The sequence below is a fragment of the Triplophysa rosa genome, linkage group LG7 (assembly GCF_024868665.1).
Source record: "Triplophysa rosa linkage group LG7, Trosa_1v2, whole genome shotgun sequence".
NCBI lineage: Eukaryota > Metazoa > Chordata > Actinopteri > Cypriniformes > Nemacheilidae > Triplophysa > Triplophysa rosa.
In genome coordinates, this window is record NC_079896.1 from 13,409,048 (window position 1) to 13,433,531 (window position 24,484).

General features: G+C 40.9%; 2 protein-coding genes across 2 annotated transcripts; one reads left to right on the top strand and one right to left on the bottom strand.

Annotated features, from left to right (window-relative positions):
- Positions 1 to 1,364: 1,364 nt before the first annotated feature.
- LOC130556574 (oxysterol-binding protein-related protein 10-like) lies at positions 1,365 to 18,291 on the bottom strand. The gene is made up of 10 exons (XM_057337704.1): positions 17,772 to 18,291; positions 13,860 to 14,035; positions 12,873 to 12,952; positions 8,830 to 8,832; positions 4,921 to 5,064; positions 3,528 to 4,029; positions 3,275 to 3,461; positions 3,013 to 3,195; positions 2,180 to 2,333; positions 1,365 to 1,813 (listed from the first exon to the last, which is right to left on the bottom strand). Exons 1-10 carry the CDS (start codon positions 17,945 to 17,947, stop codon positions 1,766 to 1,768), a joined length of 1,653 nt encoding a protein of 550 aa, XP_057193687.1. The 5' UTR covers positions 17,948 to 18,291; the 3' UTR covers positions 1,365 to 1,765.
- Positions 18,292 to 20,755: 2,464 nt separating this feature from the next.
- Positions 20,756 to 24,230, top strand: LOC130556572 (transmembrane protein 42). The gene is made up of 3 exons (XM_057337702.1): positions 20,756 to 21,039; positions 21,449 to 21,595; positions 21,745 to 24,230. The coding sequence occupies exons 1-3, from the start codon at positions 20,863 to 20,865 to the stop codon at positions 21,886 to 21,888; spliced, it is 468 nt and encodes a 155-aa protein (XP_057193685.1). The 5' UTR covers positions 20,756 to 20,862; the 3' UTR covers positions 21,889 to 24,230.
- The last annotated feature ends 254 nt before the right edge of the window (positions 24,231 to 24,484 follow it).

The window sequence follows — 24,484 nt, forward strand, 5'->3', positions numbered from 1 at the left end:
TACTGTATATATATATATATATATACAAGACCGTGGAAGGCTTTTAAACGCACCTTTACCGGTTTGTCTTGTACCAGCAAATCATCGACGATGGACTAAATGAACAGAATTAAGTTTGTTCTGTAACATAAACATAAAGCATAAAAAGGTAACGCATAGATTACAGCCTGTTACGTAACAGAATTTACATTTATGTTTTATATTTATGCATTTATTTTGCGAGCTGTAATCTAAAGCGTTACCCAAAAATCATGGAATATCATTTTTTTAATTTAATTTTTACTTTAAACATTTTTCTACTTTTAAATTATTTCAATAATATATTAAATTATTTTTAGAATATATCATTATAAAATAATAACAATATAAATCATGTAATATAATTTTGTTATTTAACTTTTAATGTAAACTTTTTTTGACTTTAACTTTTTTATTAATATATTAAATTATTTTTATAGTATAAATAAATAAGATATATCAAGACCGTGGAAGGCATTTAAACGCACCTTCACCGGTTTGTCCCCTAACACCTAATCCTCACCCTATGGGGAGGGGGTGCATAATCTTGGGTGCATTTCTCGGCACAACACCGGTGGATTAGTTCATCCTAACACCTAAAGTTAGTGGGGAATGGGATAATTTGGCAGGAGTCATTTTTCAGCACCACACCTGAAAAGTGCAAGAAAAAGTGCAGGTACGCTAAAGATTAAAACAGAGAAGTGCCATACCGGCCCACTTCCAGCACTGCTTACAAGAGAACACTTCTGTAAACTCCACACAAACACTTAACATAACACAATTTGATTTGTTTTTGTTTCAACGTAATTTCCACAGTTTCAATTGTGTTTAGTTGTGCAGGATTCATATGTATAATTTTCTGTAGATTCTCCACAGATCAGTGTCTTGTAACTGTGTGTTTAATGGCTGGGAAATTAATTTTATGCTGCAGCAAAATGATTTGCTGGATCCGGGTTACCATGTGTTATTAGTTTTGAGAGATTGTTATCTGGAATAACGAACCTGCAAATGTCGCTACTGGCCAATCAGAATCGAGCATTCCAACGTGTACAGTAATAATCTGTATCAAGGGTATACTATAGCTAACCACAGAGTTGTGATGGGGTCCTACAATTGAAACACCATTCAGTAAAGTTATAAGGACTAAATTAAAACTGCATAAAAATTGTCACGATATTAAACCCTTTTCAACTTTACGTTTATGGCTCTTAATTTGCTAAATTAAATTAGCAGTGAGTCTGAAGACATACAGACATGATTTATAAATGCATTTAAGTGAATTACTGTTGGATAAATGAATCTTACCAAATCTGTTAAATGTTCAACTTGAAAAAGAAATGAACACAGAGCAATAAAGAAAACAGCATTTTACAAGGCGATGTTATTTTAATGCAAATCAAGCACATCTGCTGTATAGTCATTACGTAACAGTAATTAGAAATTCTGTATGTTGGTTTTGTGATGAAATATGACGTTGGTGTGGTTTTTCAGCTTCATCCTTTAAGGTCTTATTTTGTAACCATCACATGGCACATGGCGACATTAATATACTGCCTGTATGTGTAAAACCATAAAATCTTGTTTAGATAATTGTGAAAAATAAAATATCATTTTTACAGTGTATAAAAGTTCTATCCTATGTGTCCATATTATACATTTTTAGTTCTGTACAAACAACTCAGATCTTCATCCGTCCGTTTATATTGAGGTCCATTTATCGGCTGTTTGGGTTTTAGTGTCTGAATCTTCATCTCAGTGTTTTCCGTAATGGATTTCTGTACACCCATCTGTCACCCTGCACACACACACACACACCAACAGAGAGACGTTGATTTGAATTACTGTGAAAAAGATTTGAATCATTGATGTATAAAGACGAATAAACTTTAGTGTCTTGACTTCAAAGCTGTCTGTCACATTTGTTGCACTGAATCTTAAATGTTCCAAAGGTTTGTTTGAGACACTAACAGAGAGGGAATGAAATATGTGTTTTTTTATCATAAAGGGTTTCTTAAGGATGCCACAAAACAAAGGGCTGTTTTGAAGTTTGCAGTACCCGAGCGGGCAGTTTGAATCTGTAACACACACAATCTTTCTTTCTGTTTTCTGCCGGATGTATGATGCAAATGCAGTGTTTTGTTGAGGATAAACATGAACGCACCTCTTTGCTGAAGTATTTGGGTTTCCAGCTCATGTTGTTCTGTGTTCTCCTCCTCTCTTCTGATCTCTGGTGTTCTTCCAACACGTGTTTGTGTTCTGCAGCCAAATCAATGTTTCCTTCCTTCAGCGCTCGCGTGACGTGCTGCCAGAGACGCCTACGGTACATTCAAACATCAGAAAATCATCATTTGTGTAAGTGTTTAACAAACCTGAACACCCCTTTAATACCGCAGACAGTAGAGACGTGTACGCAGCCGTGCGGAAAAAATACGCTTTTCTCATTTTAAAATGTACTATTTATAGGTATGTGTTTAGGTAAAGTGATGTTTTTTGTCTGATTCTGTGAACTACTAACAACATTTCTTCCAAATTTCAAATAAAAATCTTGTTTCTATTGGCATTTATTGGCAGAAAATGAAAACTGCTGTGTATTTTTTCAGACCTCAAATACTGCCAAGAAAGCACGTTCAGATTCACTTTTAAGCAATGCAACAATCATATTTGTAGGCTACATGTATTTAGAAAAAGATGATTTTTTTATGTGATAATCTTGATTTTTTTGTGGGGTTTTTATGTCACTCCTGAGGTTTGACTTTGTTGAAATTCAACAGACATTAAACTGCAATGACCACAATACATCTAGAAAATTGTGAATAAAGTCATTTTTTCCGAGGCTGCATATGCACCTGAGTGCCAGGTGATGTCGTCAATAATTTTGCTTTATTTTCCAAGCTGAAAATTTCTAATTCCATTATCTGTCATCAAAATAAAGTTTTAGACCTTCGAAGGTCCTTTCGAAATGAACTCTTTTTCATATGTTCTTGTGACCCTGACCTGGATTCGGTCCGCCCCTGTTTCTCCACGGGACGGATCAGCTTCCTGATGACGGTCAGTTTTGAGGTGTCAATCACTTTAGTCTCTCCGCTGCTGTAGGTGAACTCCAGCGTCCCGTTCCACTCGCCCTGAGCTTTACACACGATGATGCCGCTGGAGTTCTGCTTCACCTCCGCGGTTACCCTTAAAGACACACACACACACGTTTCTCGCCGGAGTCTCAACTGAACAAAAATCAAACAGAGGGTACCTAGTCACGGACCTGTGAACTTTGCCCCCGTAGAAGGGTTTGGTGTGGAATGTGACGTTGGCCGAGTATCCCGTCTGAACGCAGCTGATGGTGACCTTACCGCCCAGCTCCACCCACGGCACGGTCAGGATGGAGCGAGCGTACGCGCTCGGGAACGTGAACACGTACTCTTCGCCGTGGTCCCGCAAATACAGCAGGCCTGAAGGTCAAAGGTCAAATCTCTAAAACGAAACCAACAAACAACATAGGGACGGATGACACCCACCTTCGCCCACCATGGAGACGCCCACTGACATGCCCATGAACTTGCTCTTGGTCCAGACGTGTGTATTGACACACATGCCTCCATCGGCGCACTCGCAGTAAAACCCCGACACCGGAGGATGATGGGACACCTGCTCCGCCACGAATCGCACCCTGTAACAGTCAGGCCCCGCCCTCACCGCCTCCCGATCGCTCCTCGCGTTTGTCTCTCGCCCCGCTGACCCGACAGGATGGGTTTGACTCCTGAGAGGCCGGATTTGGTCTCGTGGGACCTCCCACGAACAGTGAAAGGTTTCGCCCAGCACGGGGTTGTAGGGCTTTTTGGTCACCGCACCTCTGCGTCCTTCGTGGAAGGCGGTCAGGTAGTATTCGAGGAATCGCACCATGCGCTCTTTAGGACCGCTGCCGGTGGAGATGGCCAGGAAGAGATCAGGGTGGGCCATGAAGTTAGCGTACATCTCCAGCAGCGAGCGCTTCTCCAGGATGAATGTAGGGAGCACCACCTGCACACAGTTTTTTAAACTTTTAAAAATTTGTGTATTCCCCGAGGATGAAACCTATGACCAATTCTTTGTCATTTCTGGTTGCACACTATTAATGCCGTTGAGTTTTTATAGTTTCGTTTTCAGCTTTATTCATGTTTCGCATTAGCTTTCATTTGTATACTTTTCGTTTTTTCTTATGTTCTTTTTGTTTATTTTTTATGTTGCTATATAAGATGAATTTATTTTAGTTTTAGTTTAGCTTTTATTTATTTTCATTTAATAATTTTAGCGCCTTAAAGGAATAGTTCACCTTCAAAAGGAAAATTCCCTCATCATTTACTCACCCTGTTGTCATCTTAAACCTGTTTGGTGATTTCCTTTCTTCTGCAAAACACATGATATTTTGAAACGGTTTTCTGTTACCAGCGTGTTTCAAAATATCTTTTTTTGTGTTCTGAGGAAGAAAGAAAATCATACACGTTTGAAATGGCATGAGGGTGTGTAGATATTGACAGAATTTTCATTTTGAATGTGAACTATCCCTTAGGAATAAAATGTTTTTACTTTATTAAAACAAATATTTGATCTGATTTCAATAAACAGAAATGTTTATAATATTATATCGTATAATATGATAATATAAAATGTTTATTTTATATTCTAATAGTTTTAGTAAACAATAATATTCTTGCTGCAAACATGTATTCAGTTTATACTCATTTCATGTACATTAACAAAACAAAAAATTACTTTTTCATAATCAGCGTAAATAAATCTTTCTCAGCCATTCGCTCGATATGTTCACTGCTCTCTGTAACATACTTTACATATTCAATATATATTTGATCTACATGTTCATTGTATAATGTTTTTTTTGTCTTGTGTATGTGTGTCAGTATTCATTCCTACTCGTGTCAGGTCCATTCCCAGTTTGAGTTGAGAACACAGTTGAAGAATAACACTCCTCTGGTCCTCCAGCACGTCGAGATCTTCCTCCACATTATCTTCAGCATCAATCTCCTCATCACTGACAGAAATCCCCTCCAGAGAGTCCTGGAACATACACACAAACATCACAGTCGGCCTGTTTGTGTTCTCAAAAATAAAACACAACGTGACCAAAAAACACTGAAGTGTACAAAAGATTACATGATGCAGTATTATGATCAAACGCTAACAGTGTGATTTTCTTTTAGTAGTATCTTTGACACATCATTTAAATCTCAGAACAGATCGGATCAGGATGCTTCTGTAAAGGTCATATCAGATTTGACCCCAAATCACATTTTAGTTCTCTTTCTCTCTCAGTCTGATAATGCTGAAGACTGCAGGTCTGATCACGGCTGATCTGGTGCACTTTCAGCTGAACTCTCTCCATCTTCACGCTGCTGTATATCAATGACAAACACACCTTCTAGAAAAATGCCATAAAGTTTACGTGGGTAAAAATGATGCGTGTCTTTTCTCTTCACAACACGTCTCTCCGTCTGTTTTGACAGACACGTCATGCTTTACCTCAGCGGCGTTCTGCAGTGAGTTTTTCTTCCTGAGCGAGGGCGAGGGCTCGGCGGACGCACCACTGTCTCTCAGACGTTCACCCGAGGGAGACTTTGGAACGCTCCACACGGGAACGTTCTCTGTAAGCACGCAGAACACACGAGCAGCGATTAGAAATCACATGTGTCTCGACTCAATGTCTCCATCAGCCAATGATCGACCTGATAAAAAGACCAGCGTAAACCAGTCTGAGCTGGTCTGGATAATAAACTGTTTATTCTAATCTCCCAGCCCAAAACTCATTTAAAACCACTGAGCTAGAACCAAGCAAATCATCTTAAACTGGTTTACGCTGTTTTTTAGAAACCCAGAGCGTGAGGTGAGTCCAAACATCCCAGTGTTTCATCCAAACATCTTGCTGACAGTTATTCATTCATCATAGGGGAGCTTGAACTCACATCAGACCTTCTTCATCATCATCATCATCATCATCACTCTTCAGCTGTGACTCACAGAATTTTAGAGACGGGATTATTTACCATTCTAGACATTCAGAGCTCCAGCGAGAGGATGAGGATGATGAAGAGTAGGATTATTTTCCGTGTTCATCACATCTCAACACGAGCATCTTTGACACATGAAACACATCACGACAGCATCATCAAGCTCTTTTCTGCTTCATATAAAGTATGTGTATAATGATGTATGTTAAATTATACCATGTGTTGTGTTGTATCTCTATCACCTCTACGTAACACAAGCATGGAATGAAACATCATGTGAATGTTCTAGAATATCTGAATATCTATCAGATTTTTTTGGTCCGCCTAAATAACCTTATAACTCCTATCTTTAAAGGGGTGATATGACACGGCTAAAACGAATATTATCGTTTGTTTAGATGTAATGCAGTGTGTGTACAGGATTTAAGGTTTGAAAACGCTGTACTTTCCACACACCGTGCATGTTTGTATCTCCTCTTTGCCCCTCCTCTCTGAAACGCTCAGATTTTTTACGCAGCTCATCGCTCTGCAAAGCGAGCTGTGCTATGTAACGCCTCTGACCATATTTGGAACTGTACTTGCGTATACATTTGGGCGGTCTTAGTCAAATCATACCACAAACTGACGTAGATTTGTGGGGGTGTGGTTACACGAGGTGTTTCAGGCAGGTCTGGGTGAGCATTCACTTTAGATAGAATGCTTCTTTTGTTCCCACACTTTCATTTTTGCAATTTTACGTGTCTAATACATGCATGGGCAACTTATAACACACCAAAGACACAGAAAAACACATATTCGCACCATGTTCGTTATACTTGTACAGAAATGTTTACTGTCTAAATGTGTACAAGAAATGTCTACTGTAAAGTATTGTGATTCTTTGTTACTTGTAATCCACATATCTGTCATACTGCCATGTTGGTCGGAACTGCACCCAAGTTTTTCACCTACTGTTGCACTTGTGTATATGGTTGAGTGACAATAAAGGGATTTGATTTGATATGACCCCTTTAAGCTTCTTTTAAAGCTCTTGATATAATGTTGCATAAAGGCAAGGCTTTGTCATGTCAACATTCACGGCATCTTATGACAAACAATCTTAAAAAAACTGCATGATTCATTCATTCCAATGAACGATGCAATAATGCATCAGGCAGCTGGTGAAAACATACAGTATAACAATAAACATGCAGAGGTAACAAAAACACAGACACACATGCACAGAGCAGAAGAGAACATCAGGAATGATTAGAACCCAAACAGATCATGCACACAAGACAAAAAGTATTAATGATTTGCCTTTACCTGTTTGATGTTTCCCTTCTGTCTGAATCTGGAAGAGCCACGCCCATCAGAACCCACCCCCATCAGAGCCATGCCCAATCAGAGTCCCGCCCCATTATAGTCACGCCCAATCAGAACCCCATCTCCATCAGAGTCCCCCCATCAGAACCCCACCCCCATCAGAGCCACGCCCAATCAGAGTTCCGCCCCATTATAGTCACGCCCCAATCAGAACCCCATCTCCATCAGAGTCCCCCCCATCAGAACCCCACCCCCATCAGAGCCATGCCCAATCAGAGTCCCGCCCCATTATAGTCACGCCCAATCAGAACCCCATCTCCATCAGAGTCCCCCCATCAGGACCCCACCCCCATCAGAGCCATGCCCAATCAGAGTCCCGCCCCATTATAGTCACGCCCAATCAGAACCCCATCTCCATCAGAGTCCCCCCATCAGAACCACGCCCACCAGAGTCCCACCCAATCAGAACTCCATCAGAACCCCATCTCCATCAGAACCCCACCCCCATCAGAGCCATGCCCAATCAGAGTCTCGCCCCATTATAGTCACGCCCAATCAGAACCCCATCTCCATCAGTCCCCCCATCAGAGCCACGCCCACCAGAGTCCCGCCCAATCAGAACTCCATCAGAGTCCCCCCATCAGAACCCCATCTCCATCAGTGCCACGCCCACCAGAGTCCCGCCCCATTATAGTCATGCCCAATCAAAACCCCCATCTCCATCAGAGTCCCCCCATCAGAGCCACGCCCATTCAGAGTCAGAGCCACGCCCAATCAGAACCCCACCCCCATCATAGCCACACACCCTACGTGTGTATAATCGTAGCGTTCGATTGTTATTTTTTTAATATTTAAAAAATAAAAAATGCTGAGACTTATTACTCAAGTTCATTTCATTCAAATGTACATGACTTTTATTCTTAAGTGGAAAAACAAAAGAAGAAATGTTTCTTATTCAACAAAAATGACTTGATTTTCAATCTGAAGTGTTGAAGTGATGAGACCCTTTAACCTCCAGTGTCGCGCTCCACTCATTCTGACAAAAATCAACCAAAATAACTAAGAAAATACATTTTATGAAGGACGAAACAAAATTCACCATGTTCTTTTTAAACGCATAAAAGAAACAGAAAGTGAACCACAACGTTCAAAATAAACGTTATAAAATGACAGAAGCAAAACTGAGACCCTGAATCCAGGTTCAGAGTTTTGAGTGACACGTTTTTGGGATCGTTTTAACATTTGAGGGTTTAATGCATTGTCCGCTGACAGTCCAAAAATGCTGTTTTCTTTTTGCTGAGTGAGTGAACAAAACAACAATCAACAATCAAAACACAAAATACCAGATGAACTGATGGCAAAGTCATTCAAGTGAAGCGTCTGACAGACTGAAGCACAGTTCATGTCACGCGTGATGCTTTTATTGGATATAAAATCAGGCACCTGTGTGTTTCTTTGGCACGTGTGTCGTCCAGCATTGAATATCCACGCGAACAGAAATAACTTCTGAAACATTCTCTCGAACACACACAATAAAACACTCGCATGCTTTCAAGGGATTTATTTCAACCCTTTCCACTGAAACAACACACAGACAGGCACAGAACTAAAAACAAAAAAACACAAAAACTATTCAAATACAGATGAATGAAGTCCAAACACAAAGACAAGAAAACACAACATGCGAAATGAAAATAAAAAACAGCCCTTCAACAACATCTATTGCAAACGTTTAGCTGCATCGGCCTTGTTAAATACGGACAGGGACCACAGTCGACCTCACCCTGATCTGTGACGGGCTCGGGGTCTGGTGTGCCGGGGGTCTTTAGGGCGTCTGTGTTGGACTCACCGGAGGGCGGAGCGCGGCTGTACGCCGGCTGTAAGATAGTCAGGCATTCTCCAAGGCAGCTGAGGGTGGCGGCAGACGTGGCTTTCAGCAGAAGAAGGTCCTGGTCCAGACACGACAGAGGTCCTCTCGTGGGTAAAGACTCGATGGACTGAACCAGAGTCTTCTGCTGACCTTCGGCCTGATTCATAACCTGAGGAGACACAGAGAGAGAAGTTTCAGACATGTTTGTGTAGTAACACTCTTGTGGCTTTTAACTCGGATGGGTTAACACACACGCACACACACACACACACACACACGCACACACGCACACACACACACACACACACACACACGCACACACACACACACATGAGCTGTGTGAAAGAGATTCATCATTGAACACTGGACACATACAGCAGACGTTTCATCAGCCGTCTGTGAGAATGTGTAACATTCAGTAACAGTGAGCAATAACATTTCATCACCCGACGGCTGACGGGAAGATTTTCATTCTCTAGGTGATGTCCTGGCACAGATACACGCAACCCTGAGACTGACACACTTTATATTACAGCAAAAATATCACTGGTGTGTGTGTGGGGGGGGAGGGTAAACCCTACGGTACGGGGACAAAATGTCCCCACAAAGATAGCAATATCCAAAATCCTTGTCCTTGTGGGGACATTTTTTGGTCCCCATGAGGAAACAAGCTTATAAATCATACAGAATGAACTTTTGTGAAAATGTAAAAGAGCAGACAGTTGTGTGTGATTGTTAGGGTTAGGGGTAGGGAATATGATATACAGTTTGTACAGTATAAAAACCATTGTGTCTATGGAATGTCCCCATAAAACACGTGTGAGTGAGTGAGTGAGTGAGTGAGTGAGTGAGTGAGTGAGTGAGTGAGTGAGTGAGTGAGTGAGTGAGTGAGTGAGTGAGTGAGTGAGTGATGAGGTGAGTGAGTGAGGAAGTTTAAGTAAAAAAGGACTTTCAAAAAATAAAATACAAAGTATAATATACTGAAATTTATTTCTTCTTTCTCTTATAAACGTATTATAAGTGTGTGTATGTGGGGTGTGTCCTCACCTCTCTTGACCTCAGGAAGGCGCTGTGATACTGTTTTTTGCACGTCCGGGCAGCTCCAGGCGACTTGTGGTGTGTTATGGTAACAATGTTCGCTAGGAGTAAATGTAGGCAGATGTCTCTGAGAATCAGGTGAGGAAGACTGAGGGAACATGAGGAAGAAGAGAGACAACTCCGTGCTCGACCCTGATGAACACTGAGAGAGAGAAGAAGAGAGAAGAAGAGAGAGAGGACAGAGAGAGAGAGAGAGAGAAGAGGGCTGAGAGAGAGAGAGAGGCGAGAGAGAGAGGGGCAGAGGAGAGTGCAGATGAGCAGGAGAGAGATGTTAGAGGAGAGAGAGAGCAGAGACAGAGAGAGAGAGAAGAGAGAGAGAGGAGAGAGAGAGAGAGAGAGAGAGAGAGAGAGAGAGAGAGAGAGAGAGAGGCACTGAGCATGATAACACCACTGCACACACACACGCTTGCAATGTTTACCACCAATGGCTAAAACCTTGTCTAACACAAACCAGCGAGACCTCCACCTCACCCAGTAAGGGTTTGAAACAGACAGTCTCTCTCTCAGGTGGGCACAGCTGCGGGCGGGTGGGCTGAATACACTCTGACTGTGAGTGTGGGTGATAGGCAACCCAAGCCAAGCACCATCCATTACACTGACAACAATTCTCATTCAGAAAACACACATTTCATGCATAACATACTGACCTAAAAAACACTAACAACAAGGCGCATTACACAAATGATGAACTTGAGTAAATGAGTAAATGTTGAATTATTTGTCTCATAAATCACTCTTTCAAATAGAATAACTCATTTTCACTTTACTGTAATGAATGTACTACAGCATTTTGTAATCAGTCTTGTTACATATGCGTACAGTAAGTTTTCTTTGTTTATACAGTAGTACTTCATCTTTGAAAGTTACAGTACAAAGGTGAAAAAAATAGGAAATAAGTTCCAGGTGATGATAAAAAATAAAGAATAAAAATGAATTCAACACATCAACAAAAGTACAGTGAGGGTTCTAGTCCTCCCTCTCTCTTGCATTTGGCCACAAGTTCTCATCAACATCACATCTGATGTCTTCTCTGGCCATCGTGGAAAATACCGTCTGGAATGTCTACTTCAGTTACAGCATCATCAAAGGATGCTTGTCTCACCTGTTGTTCTGTCGGAAGATTTGTACTGTTGATGCAACTGTTGAACGCGGCAGATTTGGTTGCACCCTTAGACCGCCTCTCTCAAAGAGAGATCATGATTTACTACATCATCAATAATCTCATCAGAGATCACGGCTCTTGGTCTTCCTCTCCTTTGTCTTCCATGCACTCTCTCTCTCTGAAACACTCTTCTTTGGTCCATATTTCCTAACAAAAGTTCCAAGCTATCCCCTTTATAAATACAGTAAATCATGGTCATGAGACTAAAGCAGATCACCTGAGATTTCAGCTAAAATTGTCTATACTTTACATAAAATAATGACTGCAGAAATGCATTTGTCATCATTCTGTTTTAAAAGTGTTTTTAACTATTTTGAAAGCAGTGTGTTAGCATTTGAAAAGTGTGCTGTAAATTCATAGTGTTTTGCAGGTTGTGGACTATGAATGACGAAAGTGTTTGTGAATTTTGAAAAATGTGGTCACTGAATGCATTCTGTCTGAAAGCAATGAGAAATGATTCACAGTTTGGTCTGCACAGACGTCTGTTTTGCTGAATGTGTGAAGTGTTTTGAAAATGTGGCTTCAGTATTGAACGATGCTTGTTAGCAGTTGAAAAAACTGTAATATAGGAAACTATATATTCTTTGCGTATGGGTTTACCTGTGTGTGAAGTGTGTTTTGAGTTCGGTCAACACACAGGAGCTCGTCACAGTCCTTGAGTTTCATCACCTGTCAATGACAACCAATCAGATTACACCGTTTCAAAGATACAATGAAACACATTGTGTGTGCGTGCGTGCATGTTTGCGTGTGTATGTGTGTGCTTGTTTGTGTGTGTGAGTGTGTTCATGTTTTTATATCCCGGTGGGGACCTAAACCTGAACGCACACCAACACATGGGGTCCCCACGGGCAAAAAAGCTTATAAATTGTACAGAACAATATTTTTTAAAAATCTAAAAATGCAAAAAGTGTTCTATGATCTTTAGGTTTAGGGGTTGGGTTAGGGGTAGGGGATAAAATATACAGTTTCTACAGTATAAAAATCATTTAGGCTATGGACTGTCCCCACGGAGATAATAAACCAGACTGTGTGTGTGTGCATGTGTGTGTGTGTGTGTCTGTGTGCATGCGTGTTTGTGTGTGCGTGTGTGTTTGCGTGTCTGCGTGCGTGCGTGTGTGTGTGTGCATGTGTGTGTGTGTGTGTGTCTGCGTGAGTGTTTGTGTGTGTGTGTAAGTGTATGTGTGTGCTTGTTTGTGTGTGTGCGTGTTTGTGAGTGCATGTTTGTGTGTGTGTTTGCGTGTGTGTTTAAGTGTATGTGTGTGCTTGTTTGCGTGTGTGCGTGTGTGTTTGCGTGTGTGTGCATGTGTGTGCATGTTTGTTTGTATGTGTGTGCGTGTGTGTTTGCGTGTGTGTGTGTGTTTGCGTGTGTGTGTGTCAGCTTGCGTGTGTTTGTGTGTGTTGGTGTGTGTGTGCGCGTGTGTACCTTGGCACTGCTGTCAGAGTGGCGTCTGCTGCAGGCCTGTATCTGTGTCATCCACACATGCTGCTCTGTGGCATCCACCGCTGGAATTATGGGAGATTGATGTGGACATTTGACAGAGGGAATATGTATGACTTCATTACAGTAACCATGGTAACCACATACATACACATACACATACACATACACACATGTTTACCAGGAAAGGAAAATTCAAACTAAACAGATGACTCGCGTCCTGACCTCAACCTGAGATTGAATGGTGAGTTTCTGCACAACACTGAGCATCATAAAAGCACTAATACTGACGAGAGCTGCAGCTAAAACATTAACACAGAATATGTGACACATGGATGATTTCTGAAGCTAGAAACGGTACAAATACATCTCTATATGTGACAGGCGGTGTTGATGATAAATGAAGCTCTTCTCTGTATTAACACTTTAAAAGAGTTCTTCTGTAATCATAAACTACACATGAACTGACAGAAATTACCAGAGACATTACGAAGTAAACATTACAGCACGTGCTACAATATGTGCTATCATAACACGATTTATCATTTTTAATGTACATTTAAAGGGACAGTTCACCCAAAAATGAAAATGAATTACTCTCGAGTTGTTCCAAATCTGTACAAATGTCTTTGTTTGAACACATATCTGATATCAGTTCTTGTACCCCATTGACTACCATAGTGGGAAAAATGACAATGTAGTCAAAAGAGCCCCAGAACGCTTTGCTGTCCTACATTCTTCAAAATATCTGAACAAAACATATTATAAAGTAATTTCCAACTATTGTAGTCAATGGGGTCCAAGAACTGTTTGGTTATAACTTACAGTAAGCATTCCTCCCAATATCTTTCTCTGTATTTTCAGTACAAATAAATTTATACAGATTTGCAACAACTCAAAGGTGAGTAAATGATGACAGAATTTACATTTTGGGGTGAACTGTCCCTTTAATGAGATGAGAATGAAAAATACCTCTGAGTTTGAAGAGCTCTCTATTGGCTGAGCTGACGATGAACATGTGAGGCGCTTCATCGCTCGACGTTACACACGCACCAATCAGAGGAAGAGAACCTCTGGGCTTCTGACTCCGCCCCTGCTCATTCACGAAATACTGCAGCTGACCCAACTCAGGGTCCAACACGAAATACCTGCACAGACAAACACACTATTCTACTCAATTCAAGTGTGTGTTTTTGTATGTGCGTGTGTATGTATGCGTGTGTGTGTGTGTGTGTGTGTGTGTGTGTGTGTGTGTGTGTGTGTGTGTGTGTGCGTGTGTGTGTGTGTGTGTGTGTGTATGTATCTGTGTGTGTGTGTGTGTGTGTGTGTGTGTGTGTGTGTGTGTGTGTGTGTGTGTGTGTATGTATCTATGTGTGTGTGTGGTTGTAATGTGTGTGTTATGTAATCTATGTGTGCTGTGTGTATGTATGTGTGTGTGTAGGTTATTATGTTGTGATGTGTGGTTGTAGGTATGCTTTGTTGTTAGTCATCTATGATGTGTGTGTATGTATTTGTGTGTGTGTTTGTTGTGTGTGTGTATGTTTTGTGTGTGTGTGTGTGTTGTTGTGTGTGTGTATGTTCTGTGTGTGTGTGTGTATGTATGTGTGTGTGTGTATGTATGTGTGTGTGTATGTATCTATGTGTGTGTGTGTATGTATGTGTGTGTGTGTGTATGTATCTATGTGTGTGTGTGTATGTATGTGTGTGTGTATGTATCTATGTGTGTGTGTGTATGTATGTGTGTGTGTATGTATGTATGTGTGTGTGTATGTATCTATGTGTGTGTGTGCGTGTATGTATGTGTGTGTGTATGTATCTATGTGTGTGTGTGTATGTATGTGTGTGTGTATGTATCTATGTGTGTGTGTGTATGTATGTGTGTGTGTGTGTATGTATCTATGTGTGTGTGTGTATGTATGTGTGTGTGTATGTATCTATGTGTGTGTGTGTATGTATGTGTGTGTGTATGTATGTATGTGTGTGTGTATGTATCTATGTGTGTGTGTGCGTGTATGTATGTGTGTGTGTTGTATAGGTTGTTGTTATGCTGGTGTTGTGTGTATTGTGTGTGTGTGTATGTATGTGTGTGTGTGTATGTATTATGTATGTAGTGTGTGTATGTATGTGTGTGTGTATGTATGTATGTGTGTGTGTATGTATTAGTGTGTGTGTGGTGCAGTGTGTGTGTCGTGTGTGTAGTGTACTGTGTGTGTGTGTAGTGTATGTGTGTGGTGTGTGTGTGTATGTATCTATGTGTGTGTGTGTATGTATGTGTGTGTGTATGTATCTATGTGTGTGTGTGTATGTATGTGTGTGTGTGTGTATGTATCTATGTGTGTGTGTGTATGTATGTGTGTGTGTATGTATCTATGTGTGTGTGTGTATGTATGTGTGTGTGTATGTATGTATGTGTGTGTGTATGTATCTATGTGTGTGTGTGCGTGTATGTATGTGTGTGTGTATGTATCTATGTGTGTGTGTGTATGTATGTGTGTGTGTGCGTGTGTGAGAGAGAATGCTGAGAATCTCTCATTGACTGATATGTCAGTGTTGTGGGTCGGTGCGTCTGATCTCTCTGAATTAGATCAATGATTATGTCTGATTACAAAACATCAGCATTGTTTAGAACACAATAAATATGTTTTACTACTCACTGTTACAAAACACACACACACGCACGTGAGCGCACACACACACTTACTATTCATTTGCATCCACAGGAAAGATTGACACAGACAGAAGAACACTGACACTGACAAACTGAATTTATATTTTGCATGAAAAGCGAAGCCTGTTTCACCTCTGAACTCAATCCATTACCATATAACCCCAGTTGACTCATTTAAATACACGACACACTTTGTGTAAATCCTCAAACCTCAAATGCTGAAATGCATTCGGGTTTGTTTTCTTAGAAGGCCGCATTTATAAAACGAAAGAGAAATCGCTTATTGCTCCCTGAACTCTTTGTAAGTCGCTTTGGATAAAAGCGTCTGCTAAATGACTAAATGTAAATGAGAAATGACTCATCAAGACTAAACTTTATATTCATTTCATTATATGGGTTTCTCCAGACATCCATCACTTCAGAAAGAGCTCTGACCCACATCTGTGATCACATTCACAAAGAAATCAAATGTGCTCCGGAGGAGGTGACGCTATGAACGTCTCCTTTACTGAACAATATGAATGCAGGAAAAAAGAGTTTATGTTATGTCAATGTCCCAGTTAACACAGGTTACATCATGACTCACAGCACATAAACATGCTCAACAATATCTGTAAATCATTCACTTTTATAGACATTTACTTAACAGTGAACACTGGATAGAAACTCCGGCGTATGTGTATTGATGATACTCCTCCTCTCCATAGTTTTAAACATTTGATGTATGAAATTGATCACATTAGTGAAGAAATACACCAAATATTTTGCCGAGACACAGATGTGAAAACCGCATCGATTTACATGGAGAGAGGAACGCAAGCATCATCTTTAGACAAGAATATCATCGAGGTGGAGCTCCGTAGCAACTGCTCAATGACCTAGCAACCACCTATAGAACTCCTTAGCAACCACATACCAATGCACTCAAAACACCTTAGCAACTGCAGCCATCAACCCAGAGAAGAATGATTTATTGCTCAGATGTTTCTCGTTCATAACTGATTTGATTTGATTCAGTATCAACTTAGTCTCAGATGTTTCTCCTTAAGTTGCTCGTAAGAGAACGGATGGATGTGTAAATGAATGTAGATTGTCGAGGTTAGATAATCGGGATTTGTTGAGATCTTCACTAATATTGACTTTGGATGGCAGACTTGACAGATCTGAGCTCAGTTTGACACATTGTTGACATCTCTTCTCGAACTCCAATGACGGACACATATGTGACATTAAAGACATTAAAGCTGGACTTGACAGGATCTTCTCAGGCTTTGTCAAGAAGCCGTGTTTAATAAGATTTGAAAACAAGACACACGGTCAACAGCTGTACTGTTCATGATCATGAGAGTCAAGGCCTTTAACATGATGTGTGTGAGTTAACAGAAGAGTTACCAGAAATATCACAAAAGTTCTCTTTGTTGTCAGTGATGTGATGACATGAGGTAGGGCTCTGATCGGAGATCAGTCTCTCTCGCTACATAGCCTACATTGGTTGGATTAGTTTCTTAAGTAAACATGTTAACGGAAGAGCAGATCGATACCACACACCACATTTAAACTGAACTGAGAAAATCTGAGGAAAAACATGAGACCGTCTCCCTGCAAATGTCAAGAGCGGTCATTCACCTTCAGCTGTGGTCCAGATAGCTCACCATACGAAACAATCACACGTGAGAGCGCTTTCATTTAGAGTTTCTGGAGAAATCTCAACACCGTCTCAAACTGTTCTCAAATGTGCCGAGACAAAATCGTCTGAAATCAAAATGAAGATTTCTCATAACCAGATGAACTTGATCTGGATCAGGAAGTTTTGTCATGCAACACTTTATCCATAACAGACTTCTAAAATTACAGCCAAGATTTGAACTGGAATATGAAAACAGATTTAAAAAACCACAGACTGATGAGTATGATTATATATGATGACCACGTAAATGTGTACACAAAATACATATACACACAGTACAATTATAGTAAATGAATACTTTCATATTTAGGCCACTAATGTTTTTACTAATATTTAAATATGTCCAGTAGACTTTCAATATTGACATTAGTAGGCTATATGGTTCAAAGTTACCATAGTTAATACTAAAGTCAGTGTTTTGTGTGGGAAAGCTAATAAAAACACCTCAAAGATAAGTCCATAGTTTCATTGATTCTGGCCCAATCTCTCGAACCCTCTTTATGTTATGTCATGGATCTGGTGTCGGTACCTGTTCTGCCAGCCCTGAATGAGGTTGGTGTATTTGCTGAGCACTCCTTCTATCACGCGCTTGCGTCCGGGCCGCGGAGACGCGCTCTTCCCCACCGGAGCGCAACCGGGACCGGGAGAGCCGAGCGAGGCCGAGCCCGTCCGAGCCGCGACCCGCCTCTCCTGCGTCTTCTCCATGGCGTTGTGTATGTTTCTCCTGATCTAAATCATTCCAGATGCGCTTCCATCGCACGGCGCGCCCGCGTTCCTCTGCCCGATGCCATACCGCGTACAGTACGGTAGTCTCTCTCTCTCTCTCTCTCTCTCTCTCTCTCTCTCTCTCTCTCTCTCTCTGTGTGTGTGTGTGTGTGTGTGTGTGTGTGTGTGTGTGTGTGTGTGTGCTGGAAATCTCAGACACTCCCTCCGACCCGGATATACAGACCCATATGAACGCGTCTGAGCGGCGCGGTGGAACTGATCGACGCGTGCGCGACGCGCTGCCTCGCATCCGATTCACCATACAGATCTGTGCTGACACACACACACACACACGTGTGCATATACACAACGTCATAGACTGCCTCTACACTCTTGTGAAATTGTTCTGTGCCCAGTTGAACCCTTTTAGGTTGCGTAAAGGACACTGTACACTGTTAAAACGAAGGTGCTAACATGTTTTTCGCAGAATAAACCATAGAAAAAGCAGGGTTGTTTAAAGATCCTTAGTCAAAGACACTTAAATAACGCTTTCTTTGTCTTTTTACAGTGTGTAGAAATCTACAAAGAACATTGTGTAATAGTTAATAGTTTTACACTAAAATGCATGGTCACTTGGGCAGTTTGACATTATGAATACAATTTTGTGGGGGGAAATGCATTTTTGGCAAACGATCAAACAAGATGTTGGAAGTTGAGTGCATTGCATTGTGGGATACTGTATACAGTCTCTGGTTCTTGAGAAAGTTGAGCAAAAGTTTTAAGGCATCAGATGCACACAGAACATACTGTGCGAGGCACCACATCTCTCTGAAAAACATTCACCCATCCTGTTTCTCTCTGGTGGAATGAGCTGCCAGTCTCCATTTCACACACATAAACCAAAATGTAATAAACTCGACATATTATTTTCCACCAGGGGTGTTTTGAGTGAACCTCACAAACAGCTGAATTGGTCACTCTTTCATCATTCGCAGATTTGGGTCCAAACCAACAGCAACGACTCAAAAGATGTGTGCCGCGCATGCACCAAACCGCTTTCAATTCAAGAAACCAGAGATAGATTTCCCTCTGCCAATAGAGAGAGAGAGAGATTGACTAAAGTCAAAGTGAGGTCAACTGCAGTGCTGCATAGCAAGCCAAAAACACGCAATGAATTACTGCAGAAAACAGCTGCGCTTCCATCTGATGCCATGAGAAAGACAAATCACACCAAACATCAATGAGATTCAATGGAGAATAAATGGAAGCGTTTCTTTAATTCTCGTCTCAAATATTTCTCCCTCTTCTCAATCAATCTGTCATTAGAGTTCGAGAAGAGATGTCAACAATGTGTCAAACTGAGCTCAGATTGCCAAGCCTGCCATCAAAGTCAATATTATTGGAGATCTCGATATCAACTCAAACATTTCTCCTCAAATTGACTCAAATCCAGATTATTTGACCTTTACAATCTACATTCATTTACGCCTCCATACTCTTCATGTGTTTGTGTTTGAGTGTGTGTTCGGCTGAGGTTTACCGCGGTGTCAGTGTAGTTTACTGTCAGAACAGCAACACATCAGCAGACAGAGCGGCTCATTCTGCAGATGGTGAGATCAGGATGAGACTTCAGCAAATCACCACAGTCTGGACAAACACAAATCTTCATTTACTTTCTGTGTTGAAAGGAAGAACAATTTGCTTGCTTTTCATGATTTACATAGTTATTTATTGATCAAAATCGACATAAAGAGAGATGTGATGCGTGCTGTGAGGTGGGACAGTAAGGTCAAGTTTGAGGACTGTTTTTTTACACCGATCATAAACAGCGGAAACATTCAAGAGCACAAAAACATTCATTGATCATCAAAAGCAGTAGAAATGTGCTGTCCCGCTGGCTGTGATGCGATGTGACGGAGGTTAAATTTGGTCTGAACGTGCTCACAGTCTTTCCGGCTGAGCGAGTCTCATCAGATGAAGTCCCTACGAGCAAAATCCAGGAGAGACGCGACGGTTCTGTTTCTGTCCATTCACTCAAAACTCTTACAGACAAAGAGAGACGTTTGCGTACAGAAACACACGATGTCATGACCGGTGATGTCCTAACAGTCCTGTTCATGAGAAGATCTTTCACAGGACACAGGAGCTGTTGAATTCTCTCTCAGATAATGTCTCTTGTTATTGTTCAGAGTTGAACTGTGCTAACCAGAGAGTGAAAGAAGTTAAGTGACCTCCGTGACCTCTGGAGAGGATGAAGAAGAGAAACATCAGAGTTTCTTCATGAGGAACTTCCATACACCTCGATCAGATCTCACGAACCTCGAGTAAAACGGGTTAAACCAATTCTAAAAACCGACTCAAATGAATCCAATAATAACAGATGAAAAGTATCTCCAGTTCAATGAAACGCAAGAGGAAGTAGAAGCTGTCAGAAATAGCTTCCCAAAACAAGGAACTAAAACTGAAACGACAACAAAAATAGTTCCACAAAACCTCAAGAGGCCAGACTGCATGCTAGGCTGTTGCCATGGTGATGATGCTGTTGCTAGAGTGATGCTAACTATTTGCTTATGACATTCTGTTCTCAGATCAGGCTCAGTTCCTTCCTGATATCAGTGCATGATATCAAACAGATTTACAAACCGTCACGTAAAATACAAGAGTTCTGAATTCAAACCTTTCCAAATGTATTAACATTGGGGATTAATTACTAACACTGCATTTTCAGCACTGTGCATATAGACTACTCTTCCCAGGATGCATCTGAGCAGGTGATGATGGTGATGGAACGCGTGCGGCATCATAGCATCACGGTGGCGCAGCATCCCCGCGCGCGCGCGCGCGCACGCACGCACGCACACGCGGAGAGAGAGAGAGAGATGTGAGAGCTTGAGTGAAGTTATGAGCTGATCGTCATGTTTCCCGGTGTCGTCTATGCGCTGCTGGCCGGGTTTCTCGGCGCCGTGGCGAGCTCGTCCGCGAAACTGTCTCTCGGTACCAATTATCTGAAGGGCGTGTGTGAGACGGGTCTGAGGACGTGGGGAGAGCAGAGGAGGTTCACACAAGACAACGAAACCACCGCCTGTGACTGGGTGAGTGAGAATTATTGATGGCACGAGACGGGGCGGGTTTAAATGAAGGATCGAGAAGACTCGAGTGTTTGAATACCTAATGTTCACTCTCAATGTCAATGTGTTGATGTAACACGCGCTGAGGATGATGATGGGGTGCTGATGCTGCGGTTACGTGACAGACACGCATGACCTTCAAGCGCGAGCGCACGTGTCATCTGTGCACATAAATAATATGTTCTAGTATTCATTGAGCATTAATATTACACAGCAAATGTCCATTTGTTTGAAATCCCATTACAACTCAATGAGTCATTTATGACTAGTGAATATTGCAGAGCAGAAGTGATTATGAATGGAAAGTTAATTTTCCCCACTTTATTCTTTTTCTCTCTCTCTCTGTGTGTGTGTGTGTGTGTGTGTGTGTTAGTTACACATTCCACTCAGACTGCTGTGTGGTGGTCTGCTGTTCACCTGTAATGCCGTGATGTGGACGTTCCTGGCGAAGGCGCTCCGTAGCTCGTGTTCATCTACTTACACCACTGTGACCACAACGGCATCCAACTTCATCTCCTCTGTGAGTAAACGTATTACACATGACATCGACTTTTCTCACACAAATGTTCTCAGATTTGGGCAAAATGTCTTGTTGCCAAAGATGTGTAAAAACAACCCTCATCCAATAGATTGTGTGGTGAAAATGACCTTTTATGTTTTTTCCACCAGGCATTTCTGGGGCAGCTAATATTTGGAGAGAGCCACATTGCTCTGTGGTGGGTGGGCATTTCATTGACTCTCTCCGGTCTTCTGGTGCTACATCACACTTCACCGCACCTCACACAATCGCACGGCAACAAGAGAGACGACTGACGACAGCACACGCACACGTGACACATGCCTGTAGAGGAACCTTTGTGATGAATCTGGGTTTATAAACATATCCCATATCACTCCGGGTGAAAGTAGCATTAATAATAACGAAACGATATTCTTTACATTCAGCTTCCTGGAGACAGATTGAGGGTTTTAATTTGTTTGCTTCACTGCACCAAAGTTGCTGAGGTTCAGTTTGAAACGTTCCGAATCTCACGTGTAAAAAATCTCATCTCGTGCCAAAGACGAATATATTGAAACGGTGCATTAATATGAATCACTGTCGGTGTTAGAGATGAAACTCATTTGTGTCACATTTCATCCCAACATCAAAAGAAGAAACTCAACAATTATATTGTGTGTAAAAATGACAACTATTGAGAACCGTTGCACTGTTACATCGTTTTCATAAAAATGTGCGACAATAACATCCAAATTCTCATTAAAATCACGCAAGAAATGATCTTGTTATAAAACATTTGGATCTTTTACTTTCATTGTCGTATAAATAACGTAAAGTGCAAGAAAAGCAATATTAATCGAAGCGTTTAACATAGAAACCACAATAGCCACAGTTGAACCATTTATAGTAAAATTGTCCAAATGTAAATGCTTATCAATCTGCTAAAAAACATGGTTACTACCCTTTTACTAGAGTAAAACCATGCTTTTCCTAAAGGTTCTCCCTAAAGCAAGTCATTCAATTAATAAAACATTACAAAAGTAATTCAATTCACGACCTCTGGTCTGCATTTCCAGTTTTAGTGAAAGGCAGCCGAACGTTCAGTCTGTTGTGATGTTTCATGACCTTCAAGCAGAAATCAGAAAGCATCTCAGATGCATGAAACACGACGTCTGCTGCATGTGCACTCGTGAGCTTGAAGTTTTCTCAACACTGTGATCTCTTTGTGTGTGTGTGGAGGATAACGGCGCAATAATAGCAAGAAACCTCTCTGAGAGCTGGACTAGAACATGAGAAGAGGATTTTTTCACACATATCTTTATGCATGCAGGCATCTGATGATGTGACGTGAGACACTTTCTGTAGCTGTATGAATGAACACAAATATGAAAAAACTGGTGGTCAAAGCCAACTTAAAGTCAACATTTACATCTGTAATAGACATGTGCTGTAGAAACAATGTGGGTTATACCAGTTCAGAGGCGAGACGCCGAAAGAAGGAGACGGAAAGAGGCAAAGCTATTACATTTTTGATCAAAGATTATAAAGACGAACGTTATTGTCTTATCATCCCGAAAAGAAAAATCACAGATGATCAATTATTCATCTCAATTATTCCTCCTAGACAGCGACAAGACGAAACGGAGAGCAGATGGAAACTTGCTTAAGTCTCATCTGTGTCTCAGATATCTCTCCTGAGAAAAGGAGGAATGACAGAGTTTCAGAAGAGATGTCAACAACTCACACATTTCTCATCAAAACCGCTACAGTCTACTGTACATTCATTTACACCTCCAGACTCTCGTTTTATTTCTCCTGAGCAAATTCTGAGCAATAGAACATTCTTCTGGAATCATATTGGGATAATGTTGACTTTAAAGTGGTTGGACTGGGTATCTTCATCTGAGTTGGAACCAGCCAGGAGCTTAAAATGGTTTCACTGGTTTTGCAGGCGTGATAGAGAGTTTTACTTTCTGTGAATTTCTTTGTTCTTCCTGTGTGCCGGGTCTCCACTGGAGTCACTGTATAGCTGCACGAGACTCACAGAGCAGCTTAATGTCAGATCTCATCAAATAAATGGACTGAATGCACATGGAAGTCTAGACATAATGCAACACAATTTCCTAATCCAACGGAACGTGTCATGAAGTCCCTGGCAATGTGAAGTTTCTCTGTGTTTAATGTTGACCACATTCATTCACCCTAATGTGTTTTATTATCATTAACACATTACATCCCAGTTGACGTTCTCATGAGTGTTATCTGACAATGAAATGCAGTCATTGTTTATAATTTATATAAATGACTTCTAAAATAATGACGTGTTTAATAAAGCAAACGAATAAATGTCGGGGTTGATGTGATCATCTAATGATTCATTAATTACCTGTCTGTTTAAAAACACTGTGTGATTACTGTACTGTGTTAAACTGTATTCCACATGTATACCGTTTTTTTTTTATTAAATGTCTACACAAATAACTCTGTAAAGTCACCGTGATGAAATGATACTACAGTAGCAATTCATTAAAGTGTACATAGAGAAACATCAGTTACGATTGATTCTGTGCTTTTGTAGATATCACAGAATGAGATAAAACATCATGTTTACTCATAAAAATGTTTGAGAGTGAACTAAAATCTCACCTCATGTTGGCTATATGTCAAAAACACAAAAACAATATGTCAATATAACATAGGCAATGTTATGCGACAAGTAAAATAAATGGTAATAATCTCTCACTTTCCTGAATTCAACTTTTTTTAGTTATTTCAGGGAGAGACATTGTTACTCAAATGCTTTTTATATATTTATGTATAATAGTAAAGTTATTAAAACTTTGAAGTAAAATGAATGAGTGAGACCTATACAGTGACAAAGTAATGTTATTTTGATGTTGTTTCATTTTG

What these genes read in the sequence shown, in the direction of transcription:
- LOC130556574 (XM_057337704.1), bottom strand. Translation starts at nt 17,947, where the DNA reads ATGGAGAAGACGCAGGAGAGGCGGGTCGCGGCTCGGACGGGCTCGGCC. An exon ending in AGAGCTCTTCAAACTCAGAG is followed by an intron (nt 12,953 to 13,859) that starts GTATTTTTCATT and finishes CCATAATTCCAG; the next exon opens with CGGTGGATGCCACAGAGCAG. An exon ending in TGGGAATGGACCTGACACGA is followed by an intron (nt 4,030 to 4,920) that starts GTAGGAATGAAT and finishes AACTGTGTGCAG; the next exon opens with GTGGTGCTCCCTACATTCAT.
- LOC130556572 (XM_057337702.1), top strand. Translation starts at nt 20,863, where the DNA reads ATGTTTCCCGGTGTCGTCTATGCGCTGCTGGCCGGGTTTCTCGGCGCC. An exon ending in AAACCACCGCCTGTGACTGG is followed by an intron (nt 21,040 to 21,448) that starts GTGAGTGAGAAT and finishes TGTGTGTGTTAG; the next exon opens with TTACACATTCCACTCAGACT. An exon ending in CATCCAACTTCATCTCCTCT is followed by an intron (nt 21,596 to 21,744) that starts GTGAGTAAACGT and finishes TTTTTCCACCAG; the next exon opens with GCATTTCTGGGGCAGCTAAT.